At 45.9% G+C, this 17,406-nt stretch overlaps 1 protein-coding gene across 1 annotated transcript in view; it reads left to right on the forward strand.

Annotated features, from left to right (window-relative positions):
• Positions 1-17,406, forward strand: part of DOCK2 (dedicator of cytokinesis 2) — a 362,510-nt gene that overhangs the window by 57,029 nt on the left and 288,075 nt on the right. The window contains exons 17-22 of the mRNA XM_019741000.3: positions 45-148; positions 1,883-2,066; positions 2,197-2,294; positions 3,952-4,041; positions 5,131-5,231; positions 6,088-6,222. Of these exons, the coding sequence (XP_019596559.3) occupies positions 45-148; positions 1,883-2,066; positions 2,197-2,294; positions 3,952-4,041; positions 5,131-5,231; positions 6,088-6,222 (712 nt within the window). The remainder of the gene's footprint in view (positions 1-44; positions 149-1,882; positions 2,067-2,196; positions 2,295-3,951; positions 4,042-5,130; positions 5,232-6,087; positions 6,223-17,406) is intronic.

The raw sequence follows: 17,406 nt of genomic DNA on the forward strand, positions 1-17,406 counted from the left end.
CCCCCGTGGCATTTTCTTTCCTGACCTCACAATGCGATTTCCAGCCAAAGATAAAGGAGAAAAGAACTTCGCCATGTCCTACGTGAAGCTGATGAAGGAAGACGGGACCACTCTGCACGACGGATGCCATGATTTGGTTGTCATAAAGGTACCAGGAGCTGGCACTCACTGCATAGAGGGGGCTGCAGGAAGTGCAGGGATGATGGCAGAATGGCTTAGTGGCTAACAGCCAGGGTCCCAGAATCACACGCACCAGGGCTTACCAGCTATGGGACCTTGTGCAAAATCTTAACTTCTTTGGGCCTCTGTTTCCTCCTCTGTGATCCCCAGTGAATAATGGTGAGGATGATGAGACATTCGTGTAAACATAACGCACCATGTACACAGAGCCCTCAGTAAATGGGAAAGGCCGTTACTACGTACAGAAAGGGCCGTGGACTCTGACAGGACGTCTGTGGCTGTGCACAGACAGCACGCAACATCTGAGAAACACCTCACTGTAGCTAATGGAAAAATAGTAGGATGTAAGGTCCAGATCCTGCTGCTCACTAAGTCTGGACTCGTCCCACATGTTTTCCTGCGTCTCACTTTTCTTAAGTGTCGTTGGTACTATTTATGACAAGCCAATGGGGTGACCCATGTGAAAGTGTACAGATGTCAGCCATCGTTGTGTTTGCGTCATGAGACTTGGCCTGTTTCGTTGCCTTGATCTTACCTGCATGCTGTCCTACAACCCTTGTTGTGACGGCTGGACGCCTCTGCTTAGCACACGGCTGGAGGCACGAATGTGGCTGTGAAACAAGGCCAAGCTAGGCGGTAGGCACAGGAATCCAACCCGTGCCCTTGGCTTTCTCAGCCTTGGAGTGTGCAATTGCTGTTTTGTCTGTGGTCTTCATGGCAAACAGCCTCATCAAAGCTTCATCACACGGTGCTCTTCTCTGAATCTCTCTGGCTTTTCCAGAAACCCCTGCCCTTTTCTCCTGTACAGCCTCCGTTTTGTCATTTATGACACATCACGGTAGTTCTTGGCTTAAAAGCCATTCTTCTCCAACACACGGTGACCTCATTCGGGGTAAAGGCCCCATGGCAGCCCGTTCCTAATTTACTCGCCTGCCTTAAGCCTCAGTTTCCTCATCTGTAAATTGAGGACAGCAGTGTCCACAACAGTAACAACTGTAGTGAGGCCTAAATGAGATGAACTGAGGCGTATAAAGCACGTAGTATGGCATCTCGTTCAGAGTAAGGGCTCAGGAAATGCTACACCTGCAGCGCCTACCTCTACTCATTTGCTTCGGCGTGCCACGGGGCTTACGTGCGCATACCCCACTAAGTGTTCTCTGTGTGTTGTGTCATTTAGTCTGCCCCCAATTCCTAGGAAGTAGGTCACATGGCTAATCCTCAGTTTAATCATGAGAAAAGTGAGACACAGAGAGACCAAGGAAGGAATCCAAGGTGACACAGACCCGTGAATGCTGGAGCAGGGTCTGGGTCCCGGGACTCCGGACTCCAGTGCCTTTGCTCTGAGCTTCTTTAAGCTGATCTCTTACTTTGCTGGTGCACATGTGCGTTAAGTTCTCAAAAAGTTTAGGATGAATTAAAATGTCCTATTTGGGAATCTTCAATTTCTTTTTGCCATTAATGAAAATCAGAGCCTTCAACCGGTCGATCAACCCCTTTCCCATTGGTGTAACCTTGGTTTCTTGCCTGTTTTTTTGGAAAATAGCCCTGCCTTCCCAGCTGATGTTTGTTGCTTCTCTGGTTATATTCCTCACTATTTCTGACCCTCCGCACTTTACAATGTGTAGTCTGGTCGCTGCAAGCTCTGTGTCGCATGGATGTATATACCCTTGGCTTGGGGAAGTAACCCAGGTGTTGTTTCCAGGGGGACAGCAAGAAGATGGAGGACGCCAGTGCTTACTTGACTCTTCCTTCTTATCGCCACCATGTGGAGAACAAGAGCGCCACCCTGAGTCGTAGCTCCAGCAGTGTCGGGGGGCTCTCTGTCAGCTCCCGGGATGTGTTCTCCATTTTCACCCTGGTGTGCTCCACAAAGCTCACCCAGAACGGTAATGGAACCATCGAGAGTCACGTGTGTATGTGGTGTGCGTGCGTGCACGTGTGTATGTATGGGCAAACCCAAGGAGGTCCTGCTATGGACAGTTAGTTGTAACTCTGCTTGTCTGGACTCTATTTCAGTGGGCCTGCTGGGTTTGCTGAAGTGGCGTATGAAGCCCCAACTGCTCCAGGAGAACCTAGAGAAATTGAAGATTGTGGATGGAGAGGAAGTGGTGAAGGTCAGTGAAGCTTCATTTGATTTATATTCATCCACCAGAGACAGAGTTTTGAATCGTGAGTGGCTTCGGGGGGCCATGAAGTGTTGAAGGAGATGGGATCACTTTTTCTCTGACACAGTGGGACACAGTGCGCCTGGTTGCCATGGGAAACTTTTACTGGGGGATCCGGGGGGCTATTGGTTCAAGGATGCTGAATGTTGAGTGGCAGAAAAGTGTGGTTGTGCTCAGTTTCTAGAAATAGATCACTATGGGTGTAAATCCCAGCCCACCCACTTGCCAGCTTTATGTGATAATGTTGTGACTGCAACATATTTCACAGGGTGTCTTGAACATTCAAGGTGATGATATTTAAAAATTAGCAGCCTGTTACACATAGTACACTATAATTGAAGGAAAGCATACAACATACACAAAGTTCATTAAAAGGTAACTATTATTTTTGTTGTTATAAATTACTGTAGTGATAGGACCTCTTAGTACTACCTACACATTACCATTAGAAATAAAAAAAAAGTATTCTTGGTTCCTGCCGCTTGGAGAGCATTATGCATTACGCACGAGAAAGGGACAATCATAGGGCTCACATTTTAAGTGAAACAAGCAAAAAACAATGCAAATGTCAAGTGTATTGTTATGTCCACATGGTAGCGGAGAATATAGTGTCTGACATTCCTAACTCTTTAAGCAACCCTTCTCTCCGGCACCGTTGTTTGAGACGCGTGTTTCCCAGACATCCTGGTGATCTTGTTTCCATCAGGAACTCGGGACAGCTACAAACTCCGAGATCAAACATCTTTATATGGTAGCTCTGTATTTTGAGGCACTATAGGAAATATTAACCCACCTGTTAGGAGGAAGGGGTGTCACATTTTAGATAATTGCCCATGTGTGGAGAAACAATGGTCGAATTTCCAGATCTGTGTTTTAAATGTGCACTATTGAGCCACTTATCTGACTGAGCAATGGCAGGGAAGTTTCCCAGACATCTTTTCGTAAGGTCTCTCACCTTTGGTCAGCTTAGAGAATTCATCTGGGAGCAAATTCCATTGTCTCTTGTTTGCATTCTTTTTTTTCTTTTTTTTAAAAAAGTTTGTTCTTGATGTAAAATATACATATAGTAAAATATGTACATAGCACTTAAGAGCACAGTTCAGTGCACTTTTTCACATGTACACACCTCTGTACCCACCACCTAGATGAAGATACAGAACGTTTTTAGCATCGCAGTAGATTCCCTCATACTCTTCTCAGTTAGTAACCCACTTGGGGTAACCACTAAACTGACTGCCACCATCACTAATGAGTTTTTGCCTGTTCTTGAATTTCATAAAAAATAGAGTAATAAAAATGTACATTTGTGTCTGACTTATCTAACTGTACGCAGTGCTTCTCCTCATCGTTACACGGAGAAGGAGTTTGCTCGCTTTCATTGCTGTGGATTTTTCCGTAGTGTGAAAATACCGCCATATATTCACCCACGGTGCTGCTGACGGACAGTGGGTTGCTCCAAGTTCTGGCTCTTGTGAGCAAAGCCCCCTGGACCCATGATCGTGGCACGTGGTGGATGTGTGCCCTCCTTCTCCTGGGTGTGCACTGAGGATTGGGTTTCTGGGTCACCTGCACGCTTTCTTAACGCGACCTTCATTATTTTGTCCAGTTTCTCCAGGATACTCTGGATGCCCTCTTCAACATCATGATGGAACATTCTCAAAGTAATGAGTATGACATCCTCGTCTTTGATGCTCTGGTAAGAGAGAGGGAACAGGTGTTTAGTGACATTAGACGTTGATGTGTGTCTCACTTGAGGGAACACTGAAAACTTGTGGCCCTTTTCATGAATCTTTCGGAGGAACTGTAGCATTAGACAACCAGACCAAGGCATGAGTTGCTGTTTCCTTTTATTTCTTTCGAGTTCATTTGACTGCATGGGCAGGGAGGATGAAAGCGGAATTTTACGGGTTGACGTCCGTTTGGCACTGGTTGAAAGTACAGGAAGCTGAATACTACGAACGATCACTTGGTTTTCATGAACGCCGGGAGCTAGTCCTTGGTCGGATTGTGAAGGACCCAGAATCCTTTACCTTTAAAGGAGAGTGAGGAAGGACTCACTCTCCTTTACCTCCTTCTTCCTCGCAGTCTTCAATGTACCAGTGATTACACTCCTCCCGCCCACCCAAAACCTCTATGGTGGTACGCAATCCACATCTTTCCTCTTTCCACCTTCCCAAATGGTCTCTTCCTTCTCTCGCTGTCCCAACTTATGTTGTCTCAGTGTCCAGTCAATATAAACATGAGAAACATCTGCATTAGTCTATCAGTGATCAATAAAGTGTTAATATGCTAACACCTTGTGTTGATGACATTTCCATGTTGAAAGAGGTTATGTGAAGACAGCTGTGACTTAGTCCAGTGCTTCCCAAGAGGGTCTCCTGGAAAGCGAGCCCGAAGGACAGATGCTTCCTGACAAAAGGGCCTTTGATTAAATAATGTAGGGAAGTGCTGAACATTACATGACCCTCTTGGAGAGTCATGATGCACTTAGGTTATTAAAGACTCTGATAAGTCCTGCAATAAAGAAGGCCGTCTAACAATGATAACCTGAGACTTCTCAAACTTACCTGACCATGAAAGCCTTTTTATCTTACAACGCCCCATAGCATCCTTCCTAAAACACTTTTTAGGAAAGGCACCACCTTAATGACAACAGCTAAAGATATATTAATGAGCTAATTCCTGGGCAAAAAAAAATGTGACAGAGGTTCTGTTATGCCATGTGAATATGGCTTCCTGCCCTGGGTCTGCCTGGAAAAACACTGAATCCTGGCCTCTTTTTCAGATCTACATAATAGGACTCATTGCTGACCGAAAATTCCAGCATTTCAACACTGTCCTGGAGGCTTACATTCAACAGCATTTCAGTGCGACTTTAGCTTACAAGTAAGTAACTGTGTACGTCCTACTTGTCTGGCCAGGATGCCTAGGGCACAAAGCACTTGAGTATTTTCCTTTTTTCACTAGCCTGTGTGAGGTCTCCATTTTCCGACAATACCCAATCTGTGCTCGGGTTATTTGGGTTAAATAGAAATATACAGACCCATAGGTTGGGATGAATACTTTATGGTGGCAGAAGTACATAGAAGTATTCATTTGTTCATTCATTCAGTCAGTCAGTCAGTCAGTCAGTCAGTCAGTCAACAATCATTTACCGAGCAGCACTTGTGATAAACACGGGTTCAAAGGCTGGAGAGAAGAACGTGCACACACCAAGTAGCTCAGTGTAGCCTGGGTGCAGGGAACCGAAGGTTAGAGGTGGGAGAGGGTGCTGGCAAGGTTGGTGGGGGCCAATTTGTGAAGGGGCCTTGGCAGCCGTGTCAGGTAGTTTGAGATGCACCTTGCTGGTAATGAAGAATCATGGAAAATTTCCGAGAAGGGCATTCCATGTTATTCCAGAACATTTTCCATGGGAAGAAAAAGCTGAAAAGGACATTAACACACCATTGGCCCCACTTATATTCTGATCGTGACTAGTTTTCTTAGTCAAAAGATTCGTTTTTTTCCCTCACTAGCTTCCCCCCTACCCCAGCTTTTTACAGGCAGGAAATACATATTCACTCCCTGTATTAAACATAATTTTTAAGCAGAGTTGTTTTTTACGGTTGCAAATGAATGAGTAAGCTTGGCTATACCACCACCTTTAACCTTTGATTGAATGCCTCATAATTTACTGAGCAAGCTAATTACCATGCTGTGGGTTGGGAAGAGATGTATTGTGGAAATATCATCCCTTTTGCAGGAAATTGATGACCGTGCTCAAGACCTACCTGGACACGTCCAGCAGAGGGGAGCAATGTGAGCCAATCCTGAGAACCCTGAAAGCTTTGGAATATGTGTTCAAGTTCATTGTCCGGTCAAGGACGTTATTTTCACAGTGAGTACTTGTTATATAAGAATGATTGATCAGCTCTGTGCTTCCTCTGGGATACAACAGTATCTGCGTCATTGGAGAAACTCTTTTACGGAATTATAACCAGCCGTCAATCAGAAACAACTTCAAAAACCAACTTAGACAGTTATGAATAGGTAATAATGGTTCCCTGCAAGTTCATTTGGGAAAAAAAAGAAAAAAGAAATCTTAACATGTTGTAGAGTTATGTTTCATCCAATGAACGTGATTTGGGGCTCTTCTGCGTTTCATCTCACATTCTTCATTTGGTTTGAGATACGGTAAAACCTCCCCAGGAATCTATAAGCGACGCGAGTGGAGAGAGCAGAACTCAGGGAGTTCGACATTTATTTGGCTCTCAGGGGCGGTGCATGACAGATGAGCTGGTATTTGCAGGTGACCTGCCTGTCCTCGAGATCCTAGTGGCCAGAAAGGAAACTGACATGCCAGAGTACCTAAGAGATTTGATGTTCGATGGTCAGTGTCACACAGATTAGCTGCCATTTTAAAGGGCTTCAGAGATGTAGGTTTTCAAATACAACCTGCAAAAAGAATGATTTATGTTTGTGCGTATGAAGGCTGAGGATTGATTACATGTGTGATCAGGTCGCTTGTGTGTGATGGGAAATGAGAAAAAACATCCGGGGAATGTATTGTTCAGATTCTTATTAGTGCAAATGAAGAGCACTCAACTCAAGCCAACTTAGGGAGAAATAGGACTGTATTATGTTTTACATTATTGAAAACTCCAGGGGAAAGTTGGCCACAGGCATGGCTGTATCCAGAAGCTTAATGGAGGCGGGTTAGTCCATCTCTCTAGATTTCTGCTCTGCTTTTCTTTTGTTGGTTGCCTTCTGAAGGAACTTTCCCAAAGGGGAGGCCACTGGAAGCCTCAGGTTCGTATTCTACTGGCTTAGGAAACCTAGGTTCCTTGTCGTTTCCAGAAAAATCCTGTACCAAGAACTGTCTTGGGTCATGTGCTGACGTCTTAAACAACGTGACCAGGAAAATGAATATGCAGATTGTGTAGTTGTGGTTACATGTGCACCTCTGGAGCCATGGGTTGGCTCAGCCACTCCTGCTGCACACCTGTTTTGTCGGACAGTAGTTTCCCAAAAGAAAGTAGAAGTCTGTAGTCATCATTCTGATGTTGACAATGGATGGGCTACAATGGCTTCATACTTGACAAGGCATCTGAAATAGGTAATCATTTGGATTCTCCTAAAACATTTGTTGAGGTTTCAGGTGATGAATAGAAAGAGATAAGTGTCTTGAACCATATCACAAGACATGCGTCATTCAGGTTATTCTAAAAATGAAGTATCTGTTTCAATTCCTCTGCGTTGTCAGTTAGTCAAGGCAGAAACTGTGTATTATACTCTTAGGGGTATTCTTCCAAGTTCAAGAGATGCTTGTGAATTATTTGAAAACCAAATAGGAGACAACTGTGGGTCTTTTTAAGGGTTGAATTTCTTGGAGAAGTTCAAGGATTCAAACATTGTAATTCCAGATTAATAGGCAGGGGTATCTTATTCCGTCTTGCGAGTGAGATCTTCAGATCTACAAGAGCATAGCCTTTCCATTTATCATATATTCTGCCCAGTTTTTCCTTGGTTGATTTATTTTTATTGACTTCCTTCCCTCCCTCCTTCGGTCTTTTCTCTCTTTGTCTCTTCCCTCCACTGGAGCAAAGAACATTTGTACATTTGCTCTCTTCTTCTTCTCTTCTGCTGAAGGCATGCCATCTTGCACAGCCCCTAGCTCTTCATTCCGTGTACATTCAATGCTGCTGGAATTCTAAGTGACTTGTGGCTTCTTAAGGAGTGGGGTGACCTGTTATTCCTCCTGTATCCCCAGCATAACATACAATATCACTGACGCTCAAAATGCGCCTGTTGGGTGAAGTACGTTTTGGGGCCTAAAAGAAGGCATTTGGTGAGAAAAGATGTCTCCAAGGGAACCCAGGCCTGATCTTGCATCCTTTCTCATGATCATAAATGTAGGCTGACCTGCAAGGAAACTTTAGGACCTCATACTCAGGGAAGGCAGGTTTCCTGTGTCCAGTTCACTGTTGAATCTTCAGCAATGGTTTTCTGTCCAGTGGATTCTTGAAGACACTGGGAAGTGATGGCAGTATTTCCTTAGACTCAGAGGGACTTTACTTAGGAAACTAGAAAATAGAGGGTTCAATGATTTGAGATTTCTAAGCCAGCTGGTGGAAAATTGTAGTGTAATTATTGCTTTGGGGGCTTATTGTGTCTGGTATTGTGTTTGTTTCCTTTATTCCTTTGTCCTCTTTCCTCTTGTGCATAACTGCAGCTGAGTTAGCTCCCATTACTTGTTCCCTGGCCGTTTTCTCTTTGCACAGACTGCACACAGACATTTGCAAGGGCTGGGGGTTTTCTTGTATCAACATGCAGGATGCAGTTGGGGGAGGGAGGCAGAGAAGTTGTTGACGAGGATTGGACTTTTTTTTTTTTTTAGGATTATTTACTTCTTTCACATAGCCATAGTAAGTGATGTTCCTGTCACCTCTTCTTTTGTCACTAGCCTGGAACAGGTGTCTGTGGGCACATGCCTATGCTATCGCTGCCTCAGAAGCTGGCAGAGCATAGTTGAGCTTCTGCCATAGGAAGGCAGGCTTAAAAATATGGGAAATTCCTAAATCGTAGGATGTGTTTCCAAAAGATACCGGGTGGCCATAAATATGACCAATGTCTACCAGGCTTTTCTAGAATGACTGAGCCCTTGTGAGACACAGATTGTGGTGGAGAGGATTCAGAAAGAGCCAAAACGATTGTCTTCCAGGCATTGGACTTCTTTACAAAACTCATTGCAGTGCCTTTTATCCTAATGCTCAGACAACCGGCTGAGCTGATGCCCCAGGAGTCTGAGCTGTGGAATTACTCACATCCGGAGCAGCCTGAGCCACGTGATGGGCACTGACTACGTAGCGTCCCTTCCTCCTGGCCAGACAGGTAGAAGCGAGACTTCAGCACTTCTGTAAGGGTGACTCTAAGAGAAGCTCCAGAGCACAGGGCTGCACAGCATGGCTCCCTCTTGTCTGCGTTCCTTACAAATCCTGACGCTGCAGGAGGCCAGGGGGCAGCCGGCAGTGCGGCGTCATGGTTATTCATTTTGCATTGGTCAGTGTTGGCTCAGTGATGGTCAGTGTTCACATTGGACAGACCTGGGAGGGGGTCCCATTTCTGTCCCTGTAAGCACCTGGCTTAGTCAGTCACCCAGCCAGCCTCAGTTTGCTCATCCATAAATGGGGATAAACCATCTCTTAGTGTGTGTTGATGAACTGACATTGCATGTACACAGTTCTCCATGCGATGTCTGGTACTTATCCCACCAATGTAATAAATGTGAGCTGTTACTGTGTTCACTGGGAGAGACAGCCAGGGTGCTGGTTTCAAAAACTCGGATTTCAATGAGTAAAAGGAAGTTGTGGTATCTTGATTCATTCTCAAGGTTTGGCTCACCGATCGTGCCATCCTAAACATTTCTTGCTGTTTATTTTTTAAGAAAAGGGCATACGTTTACCTGGTGTCTGGCCTTCTGAGGACCACAATGGAGGGACTTTTACAGCCTAGTGAATTCTCCTTGGTCTGTTGCTAGCCCTGTGGGTGGGCGCTGGTTCCACTTCCCCTGTGTGTGGTCAGGCCTCTTTGCCCCAAGCAGCCATGTGCCCAGCCCTGTTCCAGGCTTGCTCAGCCTGTCTGTTCTTTTGCAAGGTGCCTTCTGCTCTGTGACAGACCTGTTATTTCTGGTGTTGCTTCCTCCCCCTTCTCTGTGGAAGACCCAGTCTCCTGGGAGCTGCTCTGCCATCTCCAATTCCCTCCTTTACCACGGCATCCGCACCCCTCTGTTTATGAGAGGCAGTCAGCTCAATGGCTAAAGGCACAGTCTCCAGAGCGAGGCCACCTGGGTTTGAATTCTACGTTTGCATCCTACCACCACCGTTTACTAATGACTATGACCTTGGGCAAATGGTTTAGTCTGCGTAAAGCTCAGTTATCTCATATGTAAAACAGGCATGTACAGAAGAACCCTTGCGGGGTTCTGTGCAGACTAAATGAGCTGATGGGTGACAGGCAAGTAGCACAGTGCCTGTCACATAGCAAGTGCCCATGGTTGTCATTACCAGCTAAGTGCGCTGCACTTATTATCTCCATCAGTCTTCACACCCTGCGGAATCCTCCTGTCTGACTTCATCCTCTGCTCCTCACTCACTCCGTGCCGGCCACACAGGCCCCCTCGCTGCGGCTCAAACTCCTGACTGAGGGCGTCTGCACCCTTCCCCTGGTATCTGCTCGCTCATCCCTCACCTCGTTCACGTCTTGGCCCCAATGTCTCCTTTACCACCCTATGTGCAGTCACAAGCCCTGACCCCAGCACTGTCATGTCCCTCCCTTGCACTCTGCTTTCTGTCTTATTTTTCTTCCCCGTAGGCCTAATCACATGTCAACATGCTCTGTAATAATTAGTTATGCTGTTGCTTACTGCCCCCTCTCTGCTAGAACGTCAGCTCCAGGAGGAGAGGGCTCCATACTGTGTCCCGAACACTGAGCATAGCACCCAGCATGTAGTTGGCACTCATTCCATGTCAAATGGGACACCGCTTCTATCTCTCTTTCACTGAGAGGGAAGCCACGGCTTAGATTCAAACTCAGGTCACAGCTAAGAATCAGCAGAGCGAGACTTCACATCCAACCTCATCTGATTAAGCAAATTTAAGAACCAGACTTTTTCCAGGCCATGCAAGTGTGAAGCATGGCTGGCCCAGAGGAGGGGCCGTCCTGAGAGACAGCAGCTCTGACGGGAGGATCGACTTCCTGGGTATGGTCAGGCCAGCTTCCTGATGGAGGCCTGGTATCTCCAGGTGCCCTGCTGCTCCCCAGCCCTCACCTGGGAGCCGGAAGGCCAGCCATGGCACACAGTTAACTCCATGAGCACAGACACCAAAGGAACGCGGTTCACACCTCCAGGGGACACCCCCAGTCTGGCTCACTTCACCAGGGCCAGGCATCATTGCTCTTTGTCTGACTGCCTTCCGCTCCATGTGATCTGCCGCTCTCTGATGCGTCTTCTGCCTTCTTACTGTGCATCTTGCTTTGCTCCGCCCTTCTCCTCCTCTCGCAGCCTCTACCTCCCCTGGCATCAGTTCGGTTTCTTCTTATGTAAATATTACCTGCCAGTGTTGAATGCATTAGGCAGCAAGATTGTCTGAGTAAAGCTCATGCGTGGCCAGTGCAGCCTGCAGTTGGAGGGGATACATAAGCCTCTGCCTTTTTAAATCAACATGAATTTAACTTGAAGGTACTTGCCAGTGTGATATGTTTTTATTGTTCATCTATGTGTAAATATTAAAACGTAATCGTGTGTTTATGCTGAGCCTGGGCTAGAATGCCGGTCCCATTGCTATTCCTGTTTCTCCTGCACATAATTTGTTTGCATGTTAATGCCATTTATTCCTATGTAAGCCTCTGTTTTCAGTTTTGAATATACTTTCACTTTTTGATGACAGTAATGGCTCAGTAAACTGCACAATTGCAGTTAATGGAATTATTTCATGATAACATTAAGTTGGCATCAGCTCAGGATGGAACAGTAAACTGTCGTCAAAGAGATATTGTTCCTTCCTTTAATTTATTATGTATTTTATGACTTGCCACAGTGCAGAGGGGGAGCTAGCAGCCTGTTTCTGACAGACATGTGAAGGTACTTTTTAAACCGTTAAGTTGCTGTTATTAGAATATGAAATTGTGCATTTCGTATGCATGCACTTTTAAACAATCCTCTTTTCCCTTTGCATTTGGAAATGCTGATAAACTTTTATTGGGTACCTGTTATGTGCTAGCAATACCCTGATATTGGGTGTTTGTTAAGTACCGGGAACTCTGGAATTATTATCAGACTTCCTCAAGTAGCCATGATCTGGTGAGCAAGACAAACATACAGGCTAGTGGTCAAATCCCAGTTCCCCGGAACAAGCGGTGATTGGTGATATGGCACGAAGCAGGCTTGCAAATGGTCCCCAGGCAGCGGACAGGTTTGAATGGCAAGCTCCACCTCGGGAGGACTGGTAAATTCTTCTCCGACGAGACGATGTTTTAAAGTAGATAATTGAAAGATATTTAAGAAGCCTGCCCATGGGAGAAAAGAGAATCACGAATTCCAAGTACAGACAACCCCCAACTTACGACGGTTTGACTTACAATTGTTCCACCTTACAATGGTGCAAAAGCGATACGCATTCATGAGAAACCATACTGCACATTTCGAATTTTGATCTTTTCCTCTGCTAGCAGTACATTGTGCGGTGCTGGGCAGTGGCAGCACACAGCTCCCAGTCAGCCGTGCAATCCTGAGGGCAACAACCGACCCTCCACATGTGTTCACTGTGTTAGAGGACCCTGCCAGGCTGCAGGCTGAGGTGTGTGTCCTGAGCACGTCTCAGGCAGGCTGGGTAGCAATGGTGTTCTGTCAGTTACGTGTAGGAAATGCGTTTTCACTGACAGTATTTTCAGCTTACGATGGGTTTATCAGGACGCAACCCCATCGTAAGTCAAGGAGCATCTGTAGAGGGAACAGCATATAAAATGGAACTTCCAACTATTTCTGCCACTGCGAGGTACCACTTAATAAGCCTCATCTCTGTGCTTGGCCCTGTATCACTTTTCACACTGCCTCACCTAATGCTCATAACAACTCTGCAAAGTATAGGTATTATTAGGTTGGTTTCACAGAAGGAGAAATTGAGGCCCAGAGAGGTGTAGAAAGTGACTCTAGGTCACACAGCTAGATGTGGGCAGGGAGGGGTCTGACCTCAGAGCCTGGATTCTGTGCTATTCTGTGCTCACTGTGGAGAGCATATCTGCAGAGAAGAGTGGCCGGCGGGGAAGCTGTGGTTGTGGAGAGGGGATGATGCATCTGAAGAGGTGGGCTGAAGCTAGACCGTGACACGCTGTGAATGATGGGCTGAGGAGTTTGACCTCTCCTCTGTGCCAGGGACACTGGCATAGCCGCTGCCCTCCATCCTCAGAGCAGAGTGAGTACCCCAGGGGGTGTATAAACCTGATCCACTGGGTTCAGGTAGAAATAGTAACATTTACTTTGTGGAGGGATTAAGCTGGCCTTTGTGGAGGCCAGCTGTGATCAGATGGCCATCGCTGGTCCCAGTTAGCCATTAGCCACTAATACAACTGCCGTGGCTCTGCTGGCAAGGCTGTTGGCAGAGAAGCGGATGGCGGATTGCAGATCATGTGGATCCTGCTTCCTATATCTCCAACCCAGCGGCCCGTGAGAATATAGTGGTATGAACCCCCTATCCCTGGCTCCATTGGTGTTCCTTTTCAGCCTCACCATATTCTGTGTCCACCCGCCGAGAGCGGGACCAGAGACCCTGCATTACAACAGTGAATTGGACAAACTCAGGCCTGGTCTTCATGGGATGTGTGATTTAGCTTGGAAGGGAGTCATTAAGCAGACGGTCATGTGGGTGCATATGAATTCAAGGGGAGCCATGTGAGAGGTGCTCTGAGCGCATGTAATGAGGAGATCACGTCTCATCATGGCGTCAGGGAGGAGTCCTGGAGGAAGTGCCACCTAAGCTGTGCCCTGAATGATGAGTGGGACAGGGCAGGTGGAGGGTGTGATTGATGAAAATACTGCTGGAAGGAGGTCCCTAACATAGCAGGGAGCTTGGTCAGTCGAGCTGTGCGAAGGCCCAGGTGGCTGGAAGTCAGTGCTGGAAGGACACAGTAGCAGGAGATTGCCTGGAGGGGTAGGAAGGGGCAGACCTTAGAGACCTTTGAAGGTCAGGCCGTGGCATCTGGACATTATCCTGAGGGAAATGGGGAGCTGTGAAAGGGTTTTGAAAAGGAGACTGATACGATCACTTCTGTGTTTTGAAACAGTCCGTCTGACCATTGTAGAAAACAGATTGAAAGGGGGTGAGAGTGAAGAAAGGGATATGGGCTCAGAAACCCCTACCGGTGAGAGGGGATGGGGATGTGGACAAAGGTGGTGCTGATGAGGATGGAGGATGGTGATGGCTCGGTAACTACAGTTACCAGTGCTGTATTTAGTGCATGTTTGAGGCTTGCTAGGAGAGTAGATCTTACATGTTCCCACCACACACGCACACAGTGTAATTACGTGAGGTGACGGATGTGCTAACTGACCTGATTGTGGTGATCATTTTGGGACATATACACGCATCAGAGTATCATGCCTGCCTTAAACGTGCACAATGTTACATATGTCAGTCATAGCTCAAAACCGGAAAAACATGGTGCCGGGAGGTGGAATGAATGGGAGGGACTGGATGACTGAAGGACATGTAGGCTCTGCAGGATTTACCTCCACCTGCCTCAGTCTCTGACTTGGGTGCCGATGGGGCCACGTGCCTCCCTGGGGAACTCGGCAGGGTGAGCAGGCGTGGCCTTGGATAACCCTCAGGCCCATTCTGACCCTGACAATAGAAGCCAGGTACGAATCCTGAGAGTTCCCTCAATGGTAAAGTGGTCGACGTAGAGATGAGGGAGCCAGCGCCCAGAGTGAAGTGACCTGCTCAAGGTCACAGCACTGTGCTGGAGTCTGCTTTAAAATTCAGTTCTGGGGATCCAGACCCCTGTCTCTCTGCCACACTGCCCTCTACTGGCAGCTCGTCTGCCCTGAGCCATCCTCTTCCTCAAATGAGGTCTCCAGTAATGCCAACCTTGGCATGTTTGAACTCGACACTTCCTTGGGTGTCCAGATTTCAAAACAAAGAGTTTTACTGTACATGTATTTTAAAAACCTGCACCGTTAGTATGGGAAATGTTAAAAATTCTGTTTAACTCCACACACCAAATGTCAAGGCTCTCAGTGGAACAGAGCAGGAAGCCTGGGGTTAATTATCCTTCTCCGGAAGCCACAAGCTGAAAGGACAAAGTTCGGGTGCTCTTGGCTTGACCACCCTTTAGAGTAATAATAACTTGACATTTCTTAGGCAATTGTCTCTCTAGCAAGAGTCTCTGCCAGGAACCAGGAGGTGGGTGAAAAATTAGCATCTCAATTCTGTAATTGTAGAGGAAAAACTGCCTCTAGTTAGATGACCTTGAGCTAGATCCCCTGCCTCCAGCCCCAGTTCCCACAGTGAGGAGAGAATTCAGGAAGGACTTTGGGGGGAAAGGATTGTTCTAGAAAAGAGCTGGATGGCAAGAAACATTTACCCCAAAGAAAGAGTCGATGTCTATTTTCTAAGTTATAATATTTACTTGTTTAAAAATCAGAATATAATGTAAAAATGTATAAGGGGATTGTTGACATCCACAATCATTTTTTCTAAGAAGCAACGCGTAGATTTCCAGATTTTACTAGGTGTGTGTGTGTGTGTGTGTGTGTGTGTGTGTGTAATCATGTTGCCACTTATTTTTTTCTGTTGTCACTTAAGATTATCAGGTAGACACTTCCCAGGTGATTAAAAAACTTAAGGAAGAAATGGTAAGATAAGCAGTCAAAACCTAATTTCTTCTTAGTACCCACACTTTTAGATCAACTGGGCCTGAAGAGAAAGAGCTGGAAGGACTCTACTGACCATTAGCTTCTCTTTCAATCAGATGATGCAATCCATATTCTCTGTATCTTGGAACCATAGAAGTGTATGTGTGAGTGAGTGAGTGTGTGTGTTCCTATATTTAGCAACGTTGTTTTGGGAACACTAAATTTCTAATTATATTGAGGGGAAAAAAACCCTGAATACCATTTTTCATGCTAATGGGGAAATTTACTTAAGTGCAGAATTATGCAACTTAGTTCTTGCCAAATTATATAAAGGCTGCAGCTCCTCTCAGTAGAATGAAAGATGGCACAGGGCACACGTCATACTCTGTCTATAACTGAGAGTTCTTTTCAAGCCTTTTGCCTGCATCTTATTACCTACTTACTATTAATTTATTACACAGAGTTGCCATATTTTAAAAGTAAAGTGAATGTTTTAGATGGATTGTTTTTCTTTCATTTCTTCCATATTGTTAACTTCTTTTTTTTTTTTTTAACTTCTATTTTTTTTATTTAGGCTGGTTACACTTCCACCTGAGGCAGTTCTTCTTTAGTGATTGCATTAATTTTTTTGTGTTCATTCTAGACATTTTTCAAAACGGATCCTCACATGTTGAGTTTGTCTTTTTCCCTGTCATCTACAAATCATCCTTCCCTGGGGTGAGTTACAGGAAGAAGATATTTAGTGTAACTTCTTTGTACTTCACCCTAAGGGATGATCTTTCCTCGAATGTCAGAATCTGGAAAAGTAACAGCTCAAGTAGAAATCATTTTGTCATTTAAGGATTGGCCCCAGGTGAGCCCTGCGGATTGGCTGTTGGTGGCATTCATTTCAGTGAAATCTGCATGGAGTTCTCTTGTCCACCAGGGCGACTTCACAATTCACCCTGGCAACACTGTCGTTGTCCTAGCCCGTCCTGACATAGTCCCTTTCTGATACATTTTACTTTTTCTCCTCTAACAGAATAATGCTTTTTCACATTTCAACATTGTTGCCCTTCAAGAGAGAATTTCTTTAGCCACTGTTGAGCTGGACAGCTCACTCCAGGCTCATTGCACCAAAATCCCATGCGTTAATCTGCAGTGTCTGGTTCCTTTCAGCTACCTGGTCCTTGGTAGTAGGGGAAGGGGGTAGGATGCTGAGTGACCTTGCAGGGAAGAGGTGAATCCGAAAGGAGACCCGCCCAAAAGGGCTTTGCCAGCCCTGTTGCTTTGACTTAAATTAAACATGCCTGCCGAGTGCGCCGAAGGGTCTCTTTCTGTAAGTAGTATCAGCAGATGCAAAGATGATTTCACACAGATTCAGCTCCCTGTTTGGCTGTAATTGTTTTTCATCCCAGGTTGTGGGGGAAGAGGTGGAGAGAGAGAGAGAGAGAGAGAGAGAGAGAGAGAGAGAGAGAGACAGAGACAGAGACAGAGAGAGAGAGACAGAGACAGAGAGACAGAGAGACAGAGAGACAGAGAGACAGAGAGACAGAGAGAGGGAGAGAGAGAGATTTTGATTGTTTGATTCTCGTCAGTAATTACTCTTATGAAACCACCGATGGCTTATGGTTCTTTTTGTAAAGTCACTAATTTACACCTACTCAAATACAGCGAATCACCGGCTCGGGTGGA

This window comes from Rhinolophus sinicus, chromosome 5, assembly GCF_057876585.1.
Source record: "Rhinolophus sinicus isolate RSI-liver-muscle chromosome 5, RSI-T2T, whole genome shotgun sequence".
In the NCBI taxonomy this organism is placed as follows: domain Eukaryota; kingdom Metazoa; phylum Chordata; class Mammalia; order Chiroptera; family Rhinolophidae; genus Rhinolophus; species Rhinolophus sinicus.